General features: G+C 41.9%; 1 protein-coding gene across 7 annotated transcripts in view; it reads right to left on the bottom strand.

The window, feature by feature from the left end:
* The window catches only part of STX2 (syntaxin 2), a 38628-nt gene that overhangs the window by 2983 nt on the left and 12269 nt on the right, over nt 1-23376 (bottom strand). The window contains exons 3-11 of one of the 7 annotated variants that reach the window (XR_002338433.2): nt 18781-18880; nt 12451-12525; nt 10717-10790; nt 9533-9641; nt 7548-7621; nt 7289-7426; nt 5163-5191; nt 4531-4641; nt 2194-2319 (exon numbers count right to left, since the gene is read on the bottom strand). Coding sequence is in view for 2 of the 7 variants with exons in the window: in XM_001924897.7 (XP_001924932.2) it covers nt 2239-2319; nt 4531-4641; nt 7289-7426; nt 7548-7621; nt 9533-9641; nt 10717-10790; nt 12451-12525; nt 18781-18880 (762 nt within the window). In the remaining 5 variants the exon portion in view is untranslated. Of the gene's footprint in view, nt 1-85; nt 2320-4530; nt 4642-5162; nt 5192-7288; nt 7427-7547; nt 7622-9532; nt 9642-10716; nt 10791-12450; nt 12526-18780; nt 18881-23376 lie in introns of all 7 variants that reach the window. The other 6 variants (XR_014825825.1, XR_014825824.1, XR_014825822.1 and 3 more) reach the window with 6 other exon arrangements.

Genomic DNA, 23376 nt, shown 5'->3' with positions numbered 1-23376 from the left:
GCAAGGGCAGGGATCGAACCCGCAACCTCATGGTTCCTAGTCGGATTCGTTAACCACTGCGCCACGACGGGAACTCCCCTTTTGCTTTTAATTAACAAGAATCCTCACACAGTTGAAAAGCTAAACAACTTTTGGGTAATGAAATCTAGTCTCCTGCAGGAAACCTGTCTGCAGAAGAAGGAAAGGAATTCACAAAGTTGAAAGCCTGCCCCACTCTCCGACCTGGTAAACAGCAGAGAGTCATCATTTTCAACGACTAAGAAATCACATCTGCTGAACTGGTCAGTCTCCTGGCCTGCCAAAAGCAGCATTCCTCACTGCATGATTTATGATCACTCAGAGGCTAGGGATCTGCTTTCAGGATGTCACGCCCTCAAATTTCCTGTTACTTGTTAATATTAGGTCCATTTCCTGGAAAGCAAGGACATGGCCCCAACCATGCTAGCATCCTCTTTGCATGATCCTGAGACCCTCTCTCATCACCATGCTAGACACACCTCTCTCCTTTGGGCTGTTACTCCCCCCTCCCTCAGCATCACTCTTCATCTCCGGAACCTCAATGGACCCGGAACCACCCCAGGAAGCCAGGCGGCTGGGATTCCCGCCATTATTACAATGCCCACCACGTGCTTCCACATCTGGCTTTCAGTGGTGCTCTTCTGAGTCCCGCTGAGTCCCTGCCCCCTCAATGCCATGGATTTAACCACTCTCCTCAAATGCCCTGCCAGCTGCAGGTTCCCAGGCTAGGGATTGAACTGGCACTACAGTTGCCGGCCCACACCACAGCCCATGGCAACGCTGGATCCTTAACCTACTGAGTGAGGCCAGGGATAGAACCAGCATCCTCATGGATACTAGTAGGATTCATTACTGCTGAGCCACAACAGGAACTCTCTGGCCACAATTTTAATTGTAATCATTATGCCAAACATTTTAAGATAAATAACTAGTATGTCCAAATTTAATACACCAGACGGCATTCTAACTTAAGAGTTAACACAAAAAGGATGATTCCAAATGCATAAGAAAACAGAGGGAAAACACAATATCTACCAAAGTTTGAAGAAAGGTGATACTCATACAGTGAACAAAAATAAAAATACTCTGAATGAAGAAGTGAATGTATTTTGCACTCCTAATCCTTTAATTAAGAACAGAAGTTCCTACTGTGACACAGAGGAAACGAATCTGACTAGTATCCATGAGGATATGGGTTCAATCCCTGGCCTTGCTCAGTGGGTTAAGGATCCGGCATTGCCGTGAGCTGTGGTGTAGGTCGAAAAAGCGGCTCAGATCCCGCACTGCTGTGGCTGTGGCGTAGACAGGCAGCTGTAGCTCTGATTAGACCCCTAGCCTGGGAACTTCCATATGCCATGAATGCAGCCCTAAAAAACAAAAAATTAAAAATTAAAAATAATAAAAATTTTAAAAATAAAATAAAACAAACTAGATGCAGAGTTCTCCTATGGTGCAGCAACTTAAGGAGCTGATGTCACTGCCGTGGCTCTGGTCACTGCTATGGCATAGGTTTGATCCCTGGCCAGGGACCTTCCACATGCCACAGGCACAGCTAAAAATAAAATAAAACAGACTAGGTGCTGCCAAATGGAAAGAAGTGAGACAAACTATTCTGACTTCATGCAATGTTTTTCACAGTTCTCATTCCATTTCAATTCCACAGTAAAATGGTGGGCAAATAAATAGATTTCACGGAGCAACTTTCAATTGCTGCACTTACACTAAAGTTAAAATTTAAGATGTAAGTTAAATAGTATATGCTAGCCTTTTCCCTGCAAATCATTAAGTTCAATACTACATGCTGGTCTTCTCACTGCAAATCAACCCTCACTGCTGTGGCTGTCACACTAACGAAGGGCTCATTACTCAGAGTAGAGTCTTCCCAGATCAGAAACAATAGACCGCCAAGGAGACAGAGGAGCCGCTGTTGGCCGCACTGTCACATGGAGGTAACATACATAAACAGAAGCTTCAAAAAGCAACATGAAGATGACCGTGATTAGACATGACCCGGCCTCTGCTTGCTCTCAGGGCACAGAGGCTGGAGACAGGAACCCAGACGTGGGGGCAAAGGCTCTGCTGGCAGCTTTTCCTCCCAGCTTTTGGAAGTTGGGCTAGCACCACCATTAGCTAATTGGGCGAGAGAATGAGTAGATTAGTTGATTAGTTACTTACTGCCTCGTTGGCAGAGAGGCGCACACACTGACGTCATCCACGTCATCATTTGCCAACTGATAAACCAATAATTAGAGCAATCACAGCCACCAGCACCAGTGACACGGCCACAATTATCCACTTTTTCTGTCAAAGGAAAGCAAGCTGATTATATTGTGGTTAATTCCACATGCCCGAGTGAGAGAGCATCATGCACTTAAAATCGAACAATCCATCAGAATTCCTTTTAAAATCTAAATTATGGGACATTGATGAATTCTGTTCGACAATTTGCAGTTCTCAGAAAGAGGGATTTTGAATTTAATGAGGTTAGGCTATTTGTAGATACACTGTTATAAAACCCTTAGAATATTAGGTTTCATTGATGATAAAGCTACATGATCACAGTCTTTCAATCAGTTTCCGATGGAATGAGATATGCAGCTTGACTTTTTTTTTCCCACGTATAGAGAGCTACATGCAAAGCCAGGTCAGTAAACTAAAAAATTAGTTTTATATTTAATAAGCCCCTACACTCTTCTTTCTTGTTTGCTGTTACTGGCAGTTAAGTCCTTCACTGCTCCCACCACACCATATACAATCACCCTACCAGTACTGCCTGGTCTTTTGGAGCTAACATAGCACCCTGGGAATGAAACCATGACAGTGGAGAGAGGATGGATGGCCAACACCCTAGAAGATGCAGCAGCCATGCATGTGAGCAGCAGGGTGACAAGCCGAACACACTGGGTGTGGTTTTAGATGTCAGGCCTGGAGTCAGAGACAGGAATGACTTTTGAGACAAGCACCACATTTCTGGCCAGTGGCCACTCCCCCTCACCTGCTGGAGCAAGGCTTGCTCTGTAGGTTCAGGATGAAATGCAACCCCTTTCCCACCACCTTTTATCTCTGTAAAACTAATGACTTTCAAATGAAGTCCTCGTTGGACTGACATGCTCTTTAGGTCACAAAGAAAGGAAGGGAACTGCCCCTTTTAATGATTATTTTAAGTGTTAGTCCATTTTGTGCTGGGACCTAGCCTAAGCACTTTACATGCATACCTCATCATCTCACTTTACTGTAGGCTCAATATTTCCAAATGTGGTAATAGAATAATATATGAAACCACGTTTCACATTTCAAAGGTAAGCGACACTCAGATTCCCAAGAACAGGTAGAACAAGAGGCTTTACCATTGACATTAAAGCCCAGATATGCATTTTATTTGAGAACATCCAAATAAGACAACTGTTACAGGTGAACCTGCACACAAAATCTGACCCCTCATGTCTCCTGAACATTTTTTTAATTTTTTTTTATTTTTTTTTTTTTTGCTTTTTTAGGGCTGCATCCGTGGCATATGGAGAATCCCAGGGTAAGGGTCCAATCGGAGCTACAACTGCCAGTCTACATCACAGCCACAGCAACATGGGATCTGAGCCACGTCTGCAACCTGCACCACAGCTCATGGCAACACCGGATCCTTAACCCACTGATGGAGAAGGCCAGGGATCAAACCTGAAACCTCATGTTTCCGCTGTGCCATGACGGGAACTCCTCTCCTGAATATTTTGAAACTCCCTCTTTGCAATGCCATTTTTGCCACTGCACTAGAAGCCTCCCCCAGTCCCCCGAATAGCACTGGACAGTCAGCTCCCAGAAGGGCATTTCTATACCACACAGACACACATGGAAAGCAGCACTCTGGTCTTGGTGTATGGTCTCCACACCACAGAGGAGGAGACCAGGAGGTGATGGGTGAGGTCACAGAATGAGAGCCCTGTTCCCTGGCCCTGAATCAGAACTCAATTCTGCAGTCTCGCTATCATCGCAGCAAACATTTTGCTCACACATGACACACATTAGGTTCAGATAAAAGTATTAGACCCACTTATAAAGCTTAAATGTGAGTGCACATAACACTCCACAGCTTCAAATAATCCTCCTCTTTCCTCCAAACCAAAGGTTCGGCACACACCCTAAATAAAGAATCAAGTGCTCACGGCATAAAATGTGTAACCGACAATCTTTAGGAGAATTTCTGGTCCCATTCGTCTTATACATCCTTCCAGATAATGACCCAAGAAACAGCAAACTCTAGAACTGAAATCCATCCAAATGAGGAAAGGCACTGACTTTGGGTGTGAAGAGCTTTCATTACTTAGAACCAACAAGGCTCCCAGGCAACACAACTTACCTGATAAACTGCAAATGTTTTAGCAAAAAGAATTACTTCCATTTTCAAATAAAACATTTATGGAAGAAGGTTTTATTTCTTGGATAAGGAGGCTTACATCAATGTATGGCCACTTGAAATACAGAGAAAAAGGCACTTTAATTCTTAAAGACCAAACTCACCCTCCGTGCTTTGCTGTGATATTTAATAGCTTTTTTCGTTTCTTCTTTAGCATGTTCTACATAGTCTGCGGCATTCATAACATTTTTTTCTATGTTATTGATCATTTCACCCTTAAAACAAAAAGTTTCAAGCTTAGAAGATGTTCTCAAATGATTTAATCATGCGTCTTAAGACAGCCACAGAGCAGCATAACAATTCGACGGAGCGTGATGTGCGTGTAATGGAGCCAAATGCTTTGTCACGTTTACAAAAAAGATGAGACTGTTACAAATGTGCCAATAACACAGTGATCAAAATCCAACTTATAAAAAGAACTAAAAGGGATGGGCAACAATGCTGATAATTAAAGGCATATCCAGTAGACTCTGAGATATGCTTTAACAGGGGAGCACTCTTTTTAAAGACGGGCACAGGGAATGAGAGGAAGCTAGCTTTAAACTGAGCTAACAGTTACTGTTATGCATATACATACAATGTATAAAGAATGGCATCTTTTCTAAGGGGTAGAAAATTGTTGCAATTTCAGTAAACTAGGAATAGCTTATGTTTGCCACTAAGTTGACTAAATTAAAGAGCAAAAAATGTAAAGTGAGGTGACTCCAATGAGATGTTAGGGAAGAAAGCACGTTACCTGGTTTTCCGTCCACCAGCAGACATAATCTGCAGCAGTGAATAGTAAAGCATTGAAGAATGACGCACAGTTAACGTACTCATTTGCAAACTTAAACTTTCCAGTAAGTTTTGACTAAACATATATTTCGATTTGGATGAGTCAATAAAATGCAATACTAACAGACTTCTAAAAGGAAACAATGGAACAAAGCTAAGAACACAGTGATTTCTCTAATGGAGATTAATACGTCTGGCATAGTACAATTCTAATTAAAAGTCTGAGGTATTCTAAAATCTTTGGTAATGACAAAAATAATTGCTGATCGTTCTTACTGTCTAACTGGTTTCTTTCCCAAAAATAAGAAGCTGGTACTAGCCAGACTCTCGACTCTCCCTTTTTGCAAGGGGTCCACCTAAATTGGAAAGGAGTGGACCCAATCAGCCCCATCCTGTGCTGCAAATGCACAGGCCTCGGTTCTTCATACATTTTTATGACAGATTTCCTGGAGCCCAACAATGTTCTTTAAAACAGCAATGTGGAGAGTAGCCCCAGTACCTGGATGGATTTCCTATCACTCCTTCTTTAGCCCAGGCAAACAGAAAACAGGCTGGTCAGACTGGAACTTTCTTGGAGAACCACTCCTGCCAAAACAGATCCTGACACCAGCCTCATGGGAATAAGGCCATGGGTGGGGAGCGAACGCTTACCCTTCACAGGGCAGTCAGCTGGACCAGTGGCCCCTGATCTAGGAATGACTGGGTGCAAGCCTCAGGTGGTGCCTGAGACCACAGAGGTCTCATTCAGCATCACCTCAGGGCGAGCAAGCACATCCACACACCTAACAGGAACACCAGTTTGTCCTGTACATTTTGGGTTTTTTGCTTTTTTTTTTTTAGGGCTACACCTGAGGCATATGGAAGTTCCCAGGCTAGGGGTCAAATTGGAGCTGCAGCTGCTGGCCTACACCACAGCCATAGCAACTCGGGATCCCAGAACCACTGGCCAAGGCCAAGGATCGAACCCATATCCTTATGGATACTAGTCAGATTTGTTTCCGCTGAGCCACAGTGGTAACTCCCAAGTTTTGTTTTTATTTTTTTGTTTGTTTGGTTTTTGCCTTTTTGTCTTTTCTGTGGCCACACTTGTGGCGCATGGAGATTCCCAGGCTAGGGGTCCAATCAGAGCTGTAGCTGCCGGCATACACCAGAGCCACAGCAATGTGGGATCCGAGTCATGTCTGCGACCCATACCAGAGCTCACAGCAACACCAGATCCTTAACCCACTGAGCAAGGTCAGGGATCGAACTCAAAACCTCATGGTTCCTAGTCGGATTCATTAACCACTGAGCCATGACGGGAACTCCCCAAGTTTTGTTTTTAAATTATGTTAACTTCCTCAGTCCCTCACAGGGTCTCTTCACAGCCCTGTCACCTCCTGCCTGTGCTTCCAACAATGGAAGTACGAAGTCCTACTTATGCCATGGCATATCCCTGTGGGGCTTATTCACTTAAAGTTCTCTCCTGATTACTACTCTAATATACACTCCTTGCAGAAAACTTGAAAATACAAATGAGAGAAAAAAACTAAAATTCCCATAGTCCTGCTGTTCTTACACTGCCTGGTATATTTCTTTCCTTCTGGGAGTGCTGTCTTACGTAGCTCAGTTCATGCCATATCTGTGGGTGTCAGGGTGTGGGTTATGTGTATTTATATTTATACATACATGTGTTTATATAAATACACACATAAGGTTTTGTGGCTCCCTCTCTGTCAACTGGAAATTGACAGCACGACACTTACACATTTCATCAAAAATCCTCCATGGTACAACAGAAATTGGTAAAACATTATAAATCAACTACAATAAAAAGTAAAAAAAAAAAAAAAAAAAAAAATCCTCCATGAACAAAGTCTCTGTAGCTCACAGGTGCCCAACAGGCTGTCCTATAGGCACACCATAATTTAATAACCCAGCCCCTACTGTTGGAAGTTTAAGCTCTTTCCAACATTTCAGTTTCACATGGCATTAACACTGCAATCAGCTTTTGAATTACAAGATCGAATCCAAAATAACGGCCCTCTCAGGTACGGTGGAATCAAACGACCACTCTCATTTTGGAAAAGGAAAGCCAGGTGCAGTTACCTGAGTCTCCACAAACATAGCCATGTCCATAAACATCTCGTGCAGCTCACGGATGCTGGTCTCCAGTTTCATGATGTCTTTATGACGAGACTCAATTTCATTGAGAGCCTGTCTAGTTATCTGTGAATCTGATATAATCTTTGAAAAGCAAGAACCAAAGAGAAACATTGATGAACTTATGATTGTTTAGGAAGTTAAAAGAAAACACGTCTGTAGGTACACAAGCATCCACCATCACAAAACCCCCCCATGCACTCACATCGGACGTGAAAATGGAGGGATTTCCGCTTTCCAGCATCTCTTCTAATTCATCATCGGTGGTGGTCTTTCCCGCTACAATAATAACAATTAAAAACTCCAATGAGAACGCAGCAATATTTAAAAATGATGTTTGCACAGATAAGTTAGCAACTAAAATCTCATGTTAACATTTTTACCCAATGTTTTTCTAACCTTTCCAATATATTTTCCTAGGCAAGTATTAATGATGAGAGAAATTAACCTTAGACTATGTAGTTGGAAGAACTGGAAAACTTTCACAGTAAATCTGATAACTGGAATGAATAAGACACAATTTTAATGTGAGTGAGAAAACAACTGTAAAAAGAAAACTGATAGATAAACTTTTGGCATATCAGTTTTCCTAAAAGTTTTACTCTGGTTTATGGGGAAAGGGGATAAGCTAGATTCAGCATCTATGAAATGGGCATAATAAATAATAAAGACTGTATAATTAGAATCAGATGATTTAATGCTTTCTGTACTTTGGTTGTTAATATTTTTCCTTGAGTTAAATGTATTAATGCCCTTGAGGATTGGAAAAACCCAAGTGATGGTTACATTTTTCACGCTCTGTGCCACAAAAGGCAAAATTAAATGAGTAAGTATTATAATAACTAAAATATCAGTTAATGGGACTATTCATAGCATTACCATAAATACCAAAAAGTGGAAACCACCCAAATGTTCATCACCTGATGGACAGATAAACCCATCCAGACAATGGAACTGGGTCCAGCCATTAAAAAGAACGAAAGACTGGTACATGCTACAGTTAAGTATGGTTGGAAAACTATGCTAAGTGAAAGTCACAAAAGACCATGTACTGTGTGATTCCACCTACATTAATGCCCCAAATGGGAAAATTTATAGATAGAAAAGTAAACTGGTGGTTGTCTGGGGCTCGGGGGTGGGGGGTGCGGTGGAGAATGGGAAGTGCCAGACAATGGTACAGAGTTTCCTTCTGAAGAGACTAAAGTATCCTAAACTTGATGATACCAATACACTAAAAATATCTGAAATATACACTTGAGTATCATTCACCTGCTATGTCAATTATATCTCAACGATGTCGTTAAAATGTCATTCAAGGAGGTTCAAGTTCACAGCTGCCACCCAAGTTCACCAGAGACACAAAGTAGCCCCGGTGGATTATGCACCCACGCTGGGCTTGAACCACAACTGAGGAACCCCCCATCTTTCACAGCACGGAGGAGACAAGCCTGCCTGACCTTTATGCAGCAATCAAACTGCTCAGAGGGAAATGTGAGCTCCACCTTCCAAAGCCAAGTGCTACACAAACATCCTTGGAGGAAAGTCGGGAGTGAAAGGGCAGTGAGGGTCTGCTCACCAGACACACAGAACTGTGAGAGACACGGGATCTGTCCCAAGACGGGGCAGGAAGGGTTGGGCGACACAGAAAATACACGAAGAGGAGTTCCCGTTATGGCTCAGTGGTAACAAACCCAACTGGTATGCACGAGGATGTGGGTTCAATCCTGGCCTTGCTCAGTGGGTTAAGGATATGGTGTTCCTGCAAGTTGCAGGGGAGGTCACAGATGCAGCTTGGATCTGGTGTTACTATGGCTGTTACACAGGCTGGCAGCTGCAGCTTCAATTCAGGCCCTAGCCTGGGAACTTCCATATGCTGCAGGTGCAGCCCTAAAGAGAAAAAAGAAAATACACGAAGACATGATGGTTAAAAGTTTGCCACATGCAATGAACACTCTAAAGTAACAGTTACTGGAAAGTAATCTAAAGTCCATCACCTAGAATTTTCTAAAGGATGTAAATAAATAATAGGTTGGTTGACTCAATAAACAAGAAGCTATGAAAGGGCTTTAAGCTTCACAATACTGACAAAAGCGGAGATGGAGCTACTTTTCTGAAGTTACATACTCTCATATCAGATCTTAGAGAGAAAAATAATGCTTTTTAACAAAAATAGCATTTTCATTGACTCACTTATTTCTAGCTGCCGCTGTATACGTCCTTTGCTTCGCTCCCGAAAGAGAGTCTGTGCTTCATTATACTCTGTCATAACTTCCACAAACTTCCGAGACAGCACTGAATGCTGCCAACATGGAAAAATTAATCAATATATAATGGTCATTTCCTCTGTTAAAAGTTATACATAGAAAGATTACATTACAGAAATTCAAACTATTATGCTACGTATTCCTTCAAATGGAAAATAAGATTCACAGCAACTGGAGTTCCTATCATGGCTCATCGGAAATGAATCCTAACTAGTAACCATGAGGTTGTGGGTTTGATCCTTGGCCTTGCTCAGTGGGTTAAGGATCTGGCATTGCTGTAAGCTATGGTGTAGGTTGCAGACTTGGCTCAGATCTGATGTTGCTGTGGCTGTGGTATAGGCCAGAGGCTATATCTCCGATTGGACCCCTAGCCCGGAACCTCCATATGCCAGGGGTGTGGGCCTAAAAAGCAAAAGATTAATAGCAACTTACTGTACAACAGAATCTATGCTCAGGGCTTTACATGCATGGTCTTATTTGATTTTCATAATAACCTGCTATTACTGTCCTCCACTTCAACTTAGGTAAGTCAATTAGCCCATGGCTGCAGGTGAATGGATGGGGTTTGACACCCAATTGAGCTGTTCCCAGAGCCCTGAATGCATAACCACCGTCTGCCAAGAGTTAAGTGGACTGAATTCCACTTTGCTGTACCGCCAACCTCTAAAAGGCGAGGATTTTACCAGGAACACTGAAATGACTCGAAAATTCTTTACACCTCAGAAGAGAATTCTGCTGATAAGCTGGAGAGAACTTTTTCTTCATAATATAGAGAAGTCTATAAATATTACGGGGTTTTTTGGGGTTTTTTTTTTGTTTGTTTTTTGTTTTTGTTTTTGTTTTTTGCTGTGCTCGAGGCATGTAGAAGTTTCCAGGCCAAGAATCAAAACTGTGTCACAGCTGTAACCAGAGCCACAGGAGTGACAACACCAGATCCTCAACCCACTAGGCCATCAGGGAACTCCCTCTAAATACTACATCTTTTTTACACAGAAATATTGTGAGGGTTAATATGACAGTAGAGATGAGATTCTTTTAGAATTAAAAGAAGAAAGTGAAAAGACCTCTTCCCAGCCATCACTTGGATCTAGACAAGGCTGATTATCAAACCTGGGTTCTTCGTATCCGAAGATCCACTGAAGTCCGGTTCCCACTCTCATCCTGATCAAAACTTTGTTCAATAGCTAGAAAGAAACAGGAAAGAGTTACCTTTTAAACTAAAAAAATAAGAGTTTTTCAAGCCTAACTTCAAATGCATTTTCTTATCTTTTCACCTCCTAATAAATGTATGAATTTAGGTGATCATCCACTGTTGATAACATCACAAAACAATGCCAGGTGTTACAGTTTCACATTTAAAAGCAAAGAACCTCAGTCTGATCAAGTCTGGAGAACTTAACCATCAGTCTCCAGGAAATTCAGAAGACAAAGGAAGCTGTGACGTGATGTTAAGGGGTGACACCAGCAGAAGCGCAACATGGTAACTCCAGGTGGATAATGTCCTGGTTTTCTCTGACCCAAAGAAAAAAATGCTGGTGGAAGAAAGAAGGAAGGAGAATATGGTCAGGAAAAACTGACCACAGGGCATGGTCCTTATTTGGTACCCAATCTAAACAAACTGTAAAAAAAATAAATAAATAAAAATTAAAAGATCAGTGTGGAAGTGTAAATTCTGACTGGATATTTTATAGTAAATAATGGTAATTAATGTGATTGAGATATAATAATAGCATTGCAGTTGTATTTTAGGGGGAAATATTCCTATGTTTTAGAGACACACACTGAAAACTACAGGCTGACAAAAGTCTCAGACGTCTGGGAAGGGTTGGGAAATCAGCTGGATGGTGAGTGGGCCACTGAGCTGCAGAACGAGGACACTGGGCTTGTGGGCTCGTGGTAGTAACCTCCTCCCACACACCCCCCCCCCAGGTCCAAAATTTCCCATCATAAAGATTCTCTGATCTTCAGAGATTTTTATCTGAATACTATTTTGTAAAAATCGACTGCAATGCGTCTACCACATTAAGAAAACACCTCCTCTGCTTCAGTCCCTTCAGAAAGCTATAAACCTCTTGGAAACTACTGAGGCTGACGTTGACCGTGGAGCACCATCAGCTCAGCTGAATGATACTAAGTATTCAAAGGAGCTTGCCAACTAAAAGAAATGTTTAAGAACCTGGCAATCCACTTTAAAGGCTATTCATCTTCTCAAATACCTGCAATTTAGCCCTAAACTGTCATAAAAACATACTATAAGAGAATAACAATTTAGAAGCAGGTGCTTCATCTTGTTGAGTATGTATGAATTAGTGTTTCACTCCTAAATTTAAGGACTAATAACCATTAGCTTTTTAGCTCCTTGAATGCAATCCTTAGAGCTGGTAGTTTAACAATTCTAGAATAATGAGTCACTTAAATGAGGCTTACTCTTCCAAGTATATACAAATAACATTTTAAAGTGCTCACCATTTTAATGTTTGAATATATAAAAGAATAAAAAGTTAGACAGTTCTTGCTGTGGCTCAGCAGGTTACAGATCCGACTAATATCCATGAGGATGCGGTTCAATCCTTGGCCTCACTTAGTGGGTTAAGGATCTGGTGTTGCTGTGAGCTGCACTGTAGGTCACAGACGCAGCTCAGATCTGGCATTGTAACGGCTGTGGCCGTGGCTGTGGTGTAGGCCAGCAGCTGCAGCTTCAGTTAAACCACTAGCCTGGGAACTTCCATATGCTGCAGGTATGGCCCTAAAAAGAAAAAAAAAAAAAAAGTTACAAAGAAGAAAATAATAATTATCCATAGTCCCACCATCAATGATTACACATAATCAAAACTTTAAACTCACACTTTAACTTGGTCCGAATTTTATTAGCAGTTTTCTTGATTTCTTTGTTCAGATCTTCAAGCTCTTCTTTTATTTCTTTAAAATAAAAAAAAAGACATCTGAGCTATAATATCCAACATCAAAAATGTCCAACAAACTTAAACAGAATATTATTCTTGGTAAATATTCAAGTTTGCTTATTTCTTTTCCTTTGGCCACGTCCATGGCATACAGAAGTCCCGGGCCACAGATCCTACCTGCACCACAGCAGTGGCATCACCAAATCCTTAACCACTAGTCCATCAGGGAACTCCTGTTTGCTTCTTAAGAAAAAAAATCTCCCACATGTTTCTTTCTTGCACTGCTCTAATCAAAGCGTGGGAGGTTTTTTTTTTTCCCCTCTCAGAATATGGCTAAATTTCTCCTTTTCTGTTCAGGTCTAGGTGTTGGCAATGGATTCAAGGGACTATTTCATCAATTAATGGGTATAAACCAGCAATCTTCAAACTTAGGTGTGCACCGGAATCCCAACAGATCTGTCTTACTGGAGTTATAACAGACATTACAATATTTACATTCAAAGAGGTAAAACACAAGATTGAGAATTTTGTCAGGAAACAGGACAGTAGGAAAAGGAACCAAATGAAATTCTAGGACTGAAAAATATTTCAACCAAAAATAACTCCATGGGTGAAGAGAGATCTCCTAACCTGAAAAGTAACAGCTAAAGAGAGGTCAGGAGACAAATCAGAAAGATTCCAAAATAAAATATGGCAAAACAATAGAGAATAGAGAACAGAGGGCAAGAGATGTAAAGAACACAGTGAAAAGGTCTAAAACACAGGTAACTCGAGTCTCTAAATAAGAAATGACAGAAAACGGAGCCAAGATGATTTATGAAAAGAAAATAGCGAAGATTCTTCCGAATCTGCCAGAGAATATCAATTCAAAGATTCAAGAAACATCAATCCAAAGATTGATGCCAGAAAATATCAATCCAGATATTTAGGAAATAGGATAAATACAAAGGAAATCACATCTGGGAGTTCCCATTGTGGCTCAGTGGTTAACAAATCTGACTAGGAACCATGAGGTTGCAGGTTCAATCCCTGGCCTTGCTCAGTGGGTTAAGGATCCAGCATTCCCATGAGCTGTGGTGTAGGTTGCAGACATGGCTGGGATCCTGTGTTGCTGTGGTTCTGGCGTAGGCCAGTGGCTAGTGCTCCAAATCGACCTCTAGCCTGGGAACCTCCATATGCCGTGGGAGTGGCCCAAGAAATGGCAACAGGACAAAAAAAAAAAAAAAAAAAGAAAGAAAGAAAAAAAAAAATCACATCTGGAAACAGTGAAAATAGAACTGACAAAACCAAAGGCCAAAAATCAGATATCTTAAAAGCTACAATTAGACAGCTGACTTTTAAAAAAAAAGACAATAAGGGGAGTGGGGAGGGACTGGGAGTTTGGGGATAGCAGATGCAAACTACTCCATTTAGAATGGATAAGCAATGAGATCCTGCTGTACAACAAAAGCAACTATATACAGTCTTTTGGGACAGAACATGATAGAAGACAGATTAACAGGAGAAAAAGAATGCATATATATATATACACACACACACATATATATGACTGGGTCACTTTGCTGTATAGCAGAAATTGGCACAATACTGTAAATCAACTATACTTTAATAAAAAATTCAACTAAAAAAAGATACTGAAAAGATAATCTTCAAAATCTTCAAAGGGGTGAAACAAAACAACTTCCAAACTAGACTCTTTTATTCACTGAAATATCCCTAAAGAATGAAATCAAATAAGGATAATTTCAGACAATAGCAGATCCCCACTAAAAGAAAGAATAGTTTTCCTTAGGGGAAAAAAATTATCTCAGATACAAGGTTTAACACAGGAAAAAGGAAGAGCATTGGTATTGGTAAATATGTGGAGAGATCCAAATGTACACTAATTGCATAAAATATAAATATGTTACTTTATCTAGTATACATATATAATAATAGCACTAAGAAACGACAGGGTTAAAGTTTCCTAAGGTCATCCTACTACTTGGAAGTGGTAAAAATACAGGTTTACATTGGATTTTAACAAGTCTAGAATGCATACTAAAACAACAGTAAATGGAATGTAGAAACGAGGTAATAGGGAAGGGTAAAATTCTTAAAAATCAATCCAAAGGAAAGCATGAAGAGAAAAAAAGTAACACAAAAGAAACAAGAAAATAAAAAAGCAAATCAGATCATGAATTTTAGCTCAACACATCAATAATTCCAGTAAATAACTAGACTAGAAAAGCTAACAGCAGATGAAGAAAAAGATCAAATTGGACAAAAAGGTAAAAGTCAACTACATCTTATTTACAAGAGATGAGAGGAACATCTAAAACCCAGGCCCACACGAGTCTGAGAAACAGGCAGGGCTTTGCTAACATTGGCCAGTGGACATGAAGGCACAGAGCATCTCTGGATGAGAAGGAGACCACAGGTGAGTACACCTCAGAGGTAGGGTAGCTCTGAAGGTTTTGTCTGCCCAGGTGTCTGAACTCTTCTCTGGAAAGAGGGGGAAATACACAGCAGTAAAGGGTATCAATGGGACAATTCTTGACTGAGAATACAGACTGTGGATTAGGCAGTATTTTATCAATGCTAAACGTTCTGAGTAAGGAGTTCCCTGGTGGTTCAGTGGGTTAAGGATCTGGCATTGTAGTTGCTGTGGCTCCAGTTCCATCCCTGGCCTGGGAACTTCCACATGTGGCAGGCATGGACAAAAATAAATAAAAATAATTTTAAAACATGAAAAGAATGCTTAATGGTACGAGTCCTTTGATCAAGTTGGTAGATTAGAACCCTAGCCCGAGAGGTAGGCTGATAAGTACTCAGGGACATACAGCAGGCAAGGATGCCCATGTGGAGCTCCCCCTTGTGGTGCAACAGGACCAGTAGCAAGTGTGATCCCCAGCCCAGCACAGTGGGTTAAGGATCTGGTGTTGCCACAGCTGCAGCATAGGTCACAACTGCAGCTCGGGGCTGATCCCTGGCCCAGCCCTCCATATGCCACGGGGCAACCAAAAAAGAAAAAAATAAATAAAAGGAACCTCAAGGCCTACAACTGATAAACAAAATCTCACCACTATGATGGTTATGCCACCTATACAGTGTCATCAGAAGGATCCAAAAAGTTGAATCACACATATTTCAGGCTCCCACCAGGTGCACCAATGTTTTGGAAGGCCTGGAACTTACACATTTTATAATGGCCCTCTTAAAAAAAAATTCAAAAGAGTAAAGTTAAAGGAAAGAACAGGAGCTCCCTGTGGTACAGCAGGTTAAGGACCTGGTGTTGTTACTGCTGTGCCTCAGGTCACTGCTGCGGCACAGGTTTGATCCCTGGAACAGGAACTTCCAAATGCCACAGGTTGAGTCAATAAGATAAAAGAAAAAAAAAAGTACAAGTAAAAGGGCACTTTGTTAGCTTCTCATCAAATCTTCCTCTGGGATCTTCTCACTGCAGGTTAATGAAACGACTTGGCCAGCATGCCAGCCCTGCATCTGGAGCCGGCAGAAGCAAACGGCCTGGGCCAGGCTGCAGGGTGGCTCCACCTCTGGCCACTGTGCTCTGGAGCCCCTTCTGCGAGCCAACCCAGGAGGTGGGCAGACAGGGCAGCAAGGGACTGGAGCTCCAACCTCCCAACTCCCCCACCCACCAGGACAGAGGGCTGGGAGAGGACAGCTGCATCACCTGGCCACTTCCTAGGACCCAGCAATGTGGGACAGGAGTAGCAATATTTTCCTTTACAAAGACTAAGTAAGCAGTTAGACACGACTTCCTACACTTTGGTTTACAATCTGTTGTGAAACAAACAGATGAAAAGCAATAGTTTTAGTGAGAAGGCCTACTGGAACAGATGCAGTAAGAGCTCTAAATTTACTCACAATTGCTGTAGCTGCTATTACTCGCAGCAAAAGTTTTTTGGAGATACATTTCTCAAAAGAAAAAAATATACTAATATATATTCAAATTCAACTTCCCCAAGAATTAAGAAAGATGTTAACAAGTATTACATTAAAAATTTATGGGCAAATACACTTGTGAAACACAATACTAGCAGAGTGAAACAGGTTTCTTCATTGCAGGGCTTGTCAGGGCTTTTATTACACTGAGTGTGCTTTAACTTTCCCAGTGGGATTGTGGTTGGTATAAAGTGGACCCCAAATGTATCTGGCCACAGAACCCTTGTTTCATAGACTAGCTAAAGAGATTCATGCTCTAGGAACACACTTTGAGAAACATTAAATCACAAGACAGGGCACCTAGAGTCGCTCAAGGCATTATTTTATGGAACACGCAAAAATTTTTTTTTTCTTTTTACAGCCCAACCTGTGGCATGTGAAGGTTCCCAGGCTAGGGGTCAAATCAAAGAGTGGCATCTGCTGGCTTATGCCATAGCCACAGCAACACCAGATCCAAACCTCATATGCAATCTACGCCACAGCTTGTAGCAATGTTGGATCCTTAACCCACTGAACGAAGCCAGGGATTGAACCCACATCTTCATGGACACTATGTCAGGTTCTTGACTCAGAGTTACAACAGGAACTCTGGAAACAAGCAAAATGTTAAAAATGAGTCCTTTTCTAACAATACCAAGTTCTCTTTTTCAATGTAAGGCTACACTAAATAATCTTCTACAAAGTTGCTTTCAACTCTCCTCTGAGATTGTGAATTAGAGTTCTCTCAACACTGCTTCTATTCAAGACTGTAAAAAATGCCAGTGAAATAAGTCGACTAAAAATAAAAATCAAGGAGGAGTTCCCACTGTGGCACAACAGGATCAGCAGCATCTTGGGAGCACCGGGACGCAGGTTCAATCCCCAGCCCAGGACGTGGGTTAAGGATCTGGCATTGCTGCAGCTGCGGCTTAGGTTGCGACTGCAGCTCAGATCTGATCCCTGGCCAGGGAGCTTCATATGCCGCAGGGGGGCTGAAAAAAGAAAAGAAAAAAGAAAAAGAAAGAAAAAAAAAGTTGAGGAGTTCCCTGGTGGCTCAGTGGGGGTTAAGGATCTGGTGTTGTCACTACTATGGCTCAGGTCACTGTCATGGTATGGATCCCTGGCCCCAAAACTTCCACATGCTGTGGTACAGCCAAAAATAAATAAATAAATAAATAATGTAAGAACTGAGGGACAACTTTCATTATTCACAGATGACATGACTGGGTGCAGAGACATCTCAACCAAATCTACAGAGAAATTATTAAAATTAATAATTAGGCAAGATAATGGGATACAAGCTCAACATACAAAACCCATTTTATGTCTATATATGGAAACAAATAGTAAATAACATTCACAGCAGATACTGTTTACATTAACATAAGACCTCTATACTGAGCCCACAGAACATCACGGACAGCAAGCAGAAGGGTAAGCAGACAGACGGGCCATCCTCGTGGATGAAAACACTCAATATTGTAAAGGTATCTATCAATCATCCCCCCAGTGATGGATGGATTCCAACTTGCAGTCTTTGACTTCTTACCTTTAAAGTCTTCAAAATGTATCCCTGCAGCTTCAGGAAATACTTCCTTCTAAGTACAAAAGCCCTGATGTTTGGCTAAGTTAAAACCACTTCCTTAATGCTGCCCTCAACAGACACTGAGAACAGCACACCCCACACAAGAGCCTTTACCGAAGACTTAAAATCCCCTCTCAGTCTGTTCCTCATCTTTAAAACTAACAAGGACTGTTTTCTAAATCAATCTCTTATTAACCTTTATTTAAACACAGAATCCTATCACTCCTGTTTAGCTATGAAGATAACAGGGTCTGAGGCCCAGTCACTGACATGGTTCCGAAAAGCCACGGTTGCGGACTCTCAGCAGTCCTCTCCCCGGACAAATGGTGGACCCCTAGGAGGCTGTGAAAAACCACACGGATGCCCTGGCTCGCCCAGACCACATACATCAGAATATCCCAGCTCAATGTCATGTACACCAGGCTGAGGTCTGTGTTACAGACAGCAGGAGGGAAAGACACCCAGACAGACACGCTGCTTTTTAAAACCAACTTGGGAGTTCCCGTTGCAGGGCAGTGGAAACAAATCCAACTAATATCCGTGAGGATGCGGGTTCGATCCCTGGCCTTGCCGGCATTGCCATGAGCTGTGGTGTAGGTTGCAGACACAGCTCAGACCCCACATTGCTGTGACTATAGCGCAGGCTGGCAGCTGCAGCTCTGATTCTACCCCTAGCCTGGGAACCTCCATATGCCATGGGTGCGGCCCTAAAAGGACAAAAAATAAAAATTAAAAATAAAAAAAATAAAACCAACAACTTACTTCCTTCTGGGTTTGGTGCAGAAAGAATGATGCTGTGGTTTTTCTTTACTTCTTCAACATACTGAGCTATTTTAGCTATACTGTTTCTGATCTCCTCAACCTAGGAGAGAGACAAAAAGTCATCACCATTGTGGCAAATTCAAATCTCCCACCACTTTTCATTACCTACAAAGAGAAGGAAAAAGGAGGGAGATAAGTGAATAATCACCACATAAAAAAATAACAACCTTTTCCCATTTGTTCAATTTAAAAAATAAAGGGAAAGGTACCATATTAAAATATCTACCCTCATGACTGAGGCAGTATCAACCACCAAGAAACCTTGTTGGTTGTAAAAAGGTTTACACTTAAGATCCAGTGTTACCACAGATGAGGGCAACTAGCAGCATCTACGATTAACACCAGTATCCGTGCCGCCAAGAGGTGAATCCACTCTGCAGCATATGTGACCATAATACTCTTGTGTGGGGAGGTATTTACAGCTCATGAGGCCAAGCCTCTTAGTTCACTGCTTTCTGCCTCTGGTGGTCAATTATTCAATACTTATTTCAAAATGTAATGTACTCATTAGCGAGATTTGTCCAGGTGGATTCATAACATCATCTTCAAAAACCTCTGTGGTGGCCTTCATCACTGTCCCCCAAAATGTCCAGATCCTAACCCTGGACCCTGACCGCTACTTATGTGGCAAAAGAAACTGCAGATGTGACTAAACACATCTTTTTCTTTTTCAGCCACACCCTGACATATGGCAGTTCCCCAGGGATCAAATACACCCTACACAGGATCCTTAACCCACTTAGCCAGGTCAGAGACCAAAAAAAATAAACACCCACAAGGTGCAGAACAATGTATAGACATGTTAGCAATGATGCAAGAAAGAGTCAAAATTAGCACAGTTTAACTTTCAGACTGTGCAAGCTAACATTTACATGAAGAAACACTGAGACGTCTAAACAAGAAACTAAAAACAGGGTCACCTGTTGGGTGGAGAGGTGAGAAAACAGAGGAGATGAAGACAGGAGAGGGAGTGAGTCTTCTCATGGGAGTGCATCTTCTCACATCGTTTTGATTTCTGAGCAATAAGAATGAACGAGTGCAGAGGTAGGATCCCAACGTGAGGAGTCCCATGGAGTAGAGCAGCTCTCACAGTTTTGGTCTCAGGGTGTCTTTAATCCTAAAGTTACTGAAGACCCCAAAGAGCATTGGCTCCTGTGGGTTGGAGCTCTCTGCAGATAATTCCCACAGTGGAGAATAGGCTTGAACATGTACTAATGCATTTAAAATAGTAATTACAGGGAGTTCCCATCGTGGCACAGTGGAAACGAATCCGACTAGGAATCTTAAGGTTTGGGGTTCGATCCCTGGCCTCGATCAGTGGGTTAAGGATCCGGTGTTGCCATGAAGTATGGTGTAAGTCGCAGATGTGGTTCAGATCTGGCATTGCTATGGCTGTGGCTGTGGCCAGCAGCAACAGCTCCGATTAGACCCCTAGCCTGGGATCCTCCATGTGCCGTGGATGCAGCCCTAAAAGGACAAAAGACAAAAAAAAATTTTTTTTTTAATTTGAAAAAATAGAGTAAAATAAAGTAGTAATTACAGGGAGTTCCCTGGTGGCTCAGCAACTTAAGGATCCAGCACTGTCTGTATATACCGTGACTCAGGTTGGTGCTGTGAAATGGGTTTGAAACCTGGCCTGGAACTTCCACATGCTGTGGGTTGGACAAAACCCCCCAGTAATTACAAGCCCATGACATGTTGTGGTAGAGTCCACATCCTAACCTTCTGAATGTGGGCAAAAGGTATTTGGCAGGTGTGATTAGTTAAGAGTCTTGAGATGGGAAATTAGCCTGGATTATCTGGGTGGTTCCAGTATAACCACAAGAGTCCTTAGAAAACAGAGGCAACAGGACCAAACTTCGAAAAAAGAGACATGACAGTAGAAGCAGAGGCTGAAGTGAGGAAGGGGCTGCAATCCAAGAAAGCAGGTGCCTCCAGAAGCTGGAAAAGGCAAGGAAACCACTCTCCCCTGGAGCCTACAGCAAGAGGGTACACGGCCTGCCCACACCTGGATGTGATCTCTGCCTGGCCCACTTCAGACTTCTGACCTCTGCAAGTGTGTGATGATAAATGAACATTGCATTCAACCCCTGTGTCTGTAGTAATTTGTTACAGCAGCAGCAGCAGACTGATACTCATGTTAACATAAATAACATGTCTGTAGGGAAAAAAGTATTTTTCCCAAAAAATCAGTGGAAGTAAGAACAGTGATGACATCTTTCTGCAAACCTAACTTGATGGCAGGCATCCTGATTCTGCTCTCTGCTTCTGCCTTTAGTCAGCTGCGACACCACACACTTCATGTAGCCTCCAGGAAACTCCACCCCTGCCCATTCACAAGGGAGTGAGAGGAAAGAGGCAAAAACCTTGTTGTTCTAATGAAAATCCTGTAGCCACATGAACTCCTTGGAAGGGTCTTGGGGACCCCAGGGACACTGGGTCCGAGCCCCACAGCACATTTTGAAAACCAAGGTATCAGAGGGTAGTCTAACACAGAAGTCTGCTTTCCTAGCACAGTGAACGGCTATTTCATTAGGCCTGAGTGTTATTTCCATTCACACACAATTTCTACAGAACTTCATATACTTTGAATACTTGTAATTTAATTTTATTAATCATGTAAAAACAACATGTAAAATTAAAACAATCTTACAAAATTTTGCTATTTTATCATAAAGGCTTAGACATAAATAACGATTTTTTTTTTTTTTTGGCTTTAGTGCACAGATCTACATTTCCATTTGGCACCTTTTACTTGGGGGGGGGGGCGTGAGGGGGCACACCCACAGCATGTGGAAGTTCCTGAGCCAGGGACTGAACGCATGCCACAACAGTAACCCAAGCCTCTGCAGTGACAATGCCAACTCCCCAAACTGCTGCATCACAAGGGAATTCCTCCATTAGGCATCTTTAAAGCACCATTATTTCTGAAGTAAATTCAGTGGTATGCACCTGCCACAAAGTAGAAAAGACACTACTGGAGTTTCCGTTGTGGCTCAGCAGTAACAAGCCTGACTAGTGTTCATGAGGACACAGGTTTGATTCCTAGCCTCACTCAAATTGGGTTAAGGATCCGGTGTTGCCGTGAGCTGAGGTGCATGTCACAGATACAGTTTGGACCTGGTGTTGCTGAGGCAGTGGTTCCTAACCTGGAACCTTCCATATACTGCAGGTGCGGCCATATAAAGGGGAGATGAGGAGAGAGGAGAGGAGGGGAGTGGAGGGGAGGAAAAGATACTGTTTTACCTCCTGGAGAGTTGTGCAACACACTCCACCAATATGTCTGCAGCAGAAGCCCAGTGTCGCCCCAAAAGAAAAAGAAACTGCTGGACTGCCAACTGGGGACCAGGAGGGAAGGGCCACTATCACAGCAGTGCCAAGTCCATTCACATCTGAGTTTACCATACAGGGTCTCTCTCTGTTCACTACAAATCATCTTCCCAAAAAGGAGACTCCCTGGCCACCTGTTACAGCACTATTTTAGTCTTAACCAAACACCGGCCATGAGCAAAATTCCTATTTTTTGCAGTGTTCTACAGGATGTTTAAGAGTGGAATGCCACCTTCTAAAACGGTTTCCATTAACAAACATCATTTGCTTCTCTATTTGTCTGAGAAGTCATCTAACAGAAATTAACTATAAAACAAACCAACTATTTGACAATGAAACTGGAACTTAAGTTAGAATCAACCACTCTCAAACCTTCCTAACACAAGTCACCTGTTTTTGCACGTATCCCTGAGACACCCACAGTCAAAACGGATTAGTACAACGTTACCACAGCTTAATGACATTTAGTGATTTACATAATTCCTCTCTAAAATATAATAACATTTAGGAGTTCCTGTTGTGGTGCAGCGGAAATGAATCCAACTAGTATCCATGAAGATGGGGGTTCGATCCCTGGCCTCAGTCAGTGGGTCGGGGATTCTGCATTGCTGAGCCTGTGGCTTAGGCTGGCAGCTGCAGCTCCAATTAGACCCCTAGCCTGGGAACCTCCATATGCCACAGGTGTGGCCCTAAAAAGCAAAAATAAATAATAAAAAAATAAAAAGAGTCTCATTTCCAAAGTGAATCAGGAAATCCAGTATCTTAACTCCTTTGTATCTTAAAGCAAGTCCCTGTATCTAACAACTTAATTATGTTTTTTCCATTAGATAAGATTAGGAACCAACATAAATACCTGAAACCCAATGACGAGGCCTACAAAAGGTATTCAGTAAATTCTGGCTGGCTCTGGAAAACTAGTACCTCCTAACATATTTTTATTAACATTTTACATATTTTCAAATCCACGTACTGACAGACCAGTTTAGATTGTCAACAGAGTCAAGAGCCAACTGAAACTATTAGATTCAGCATAATTGAAACAAACCCTGCAAATCAAGTTTTCATCATTAAAAAAATTACACTGAACATATCTTTTCTTCATGTTTACCAAAGACAAAATAATTGTTCTCTGATTCAATTTCAAACATCTGAAATTATGCAAAAGTTAAACAACTATTAATTAGGGTTAAGAATTTAAACATGATG

Source organism: Sus scrofa, chromosome 14 (assembly GCF_054392235.1).
Source record: "Sus scrofa isolate SSC_HxYL_T2T_F1_AM1 chromosome 14, Sscrofa_HxYL_maternal_Yorkshire_Landrace_v2.0, whole genome shotgun sequence".
In the NCBI taxonomy this organism is placed as follows: Eukaryota; Metazoa; Chordata; class Mammalia; order Artiodactyla; family Suidae; genus Sus; species Sus scrofa.
This window is presented reverse-complemented; position numbering and strand designations above follow the sequence as displayed.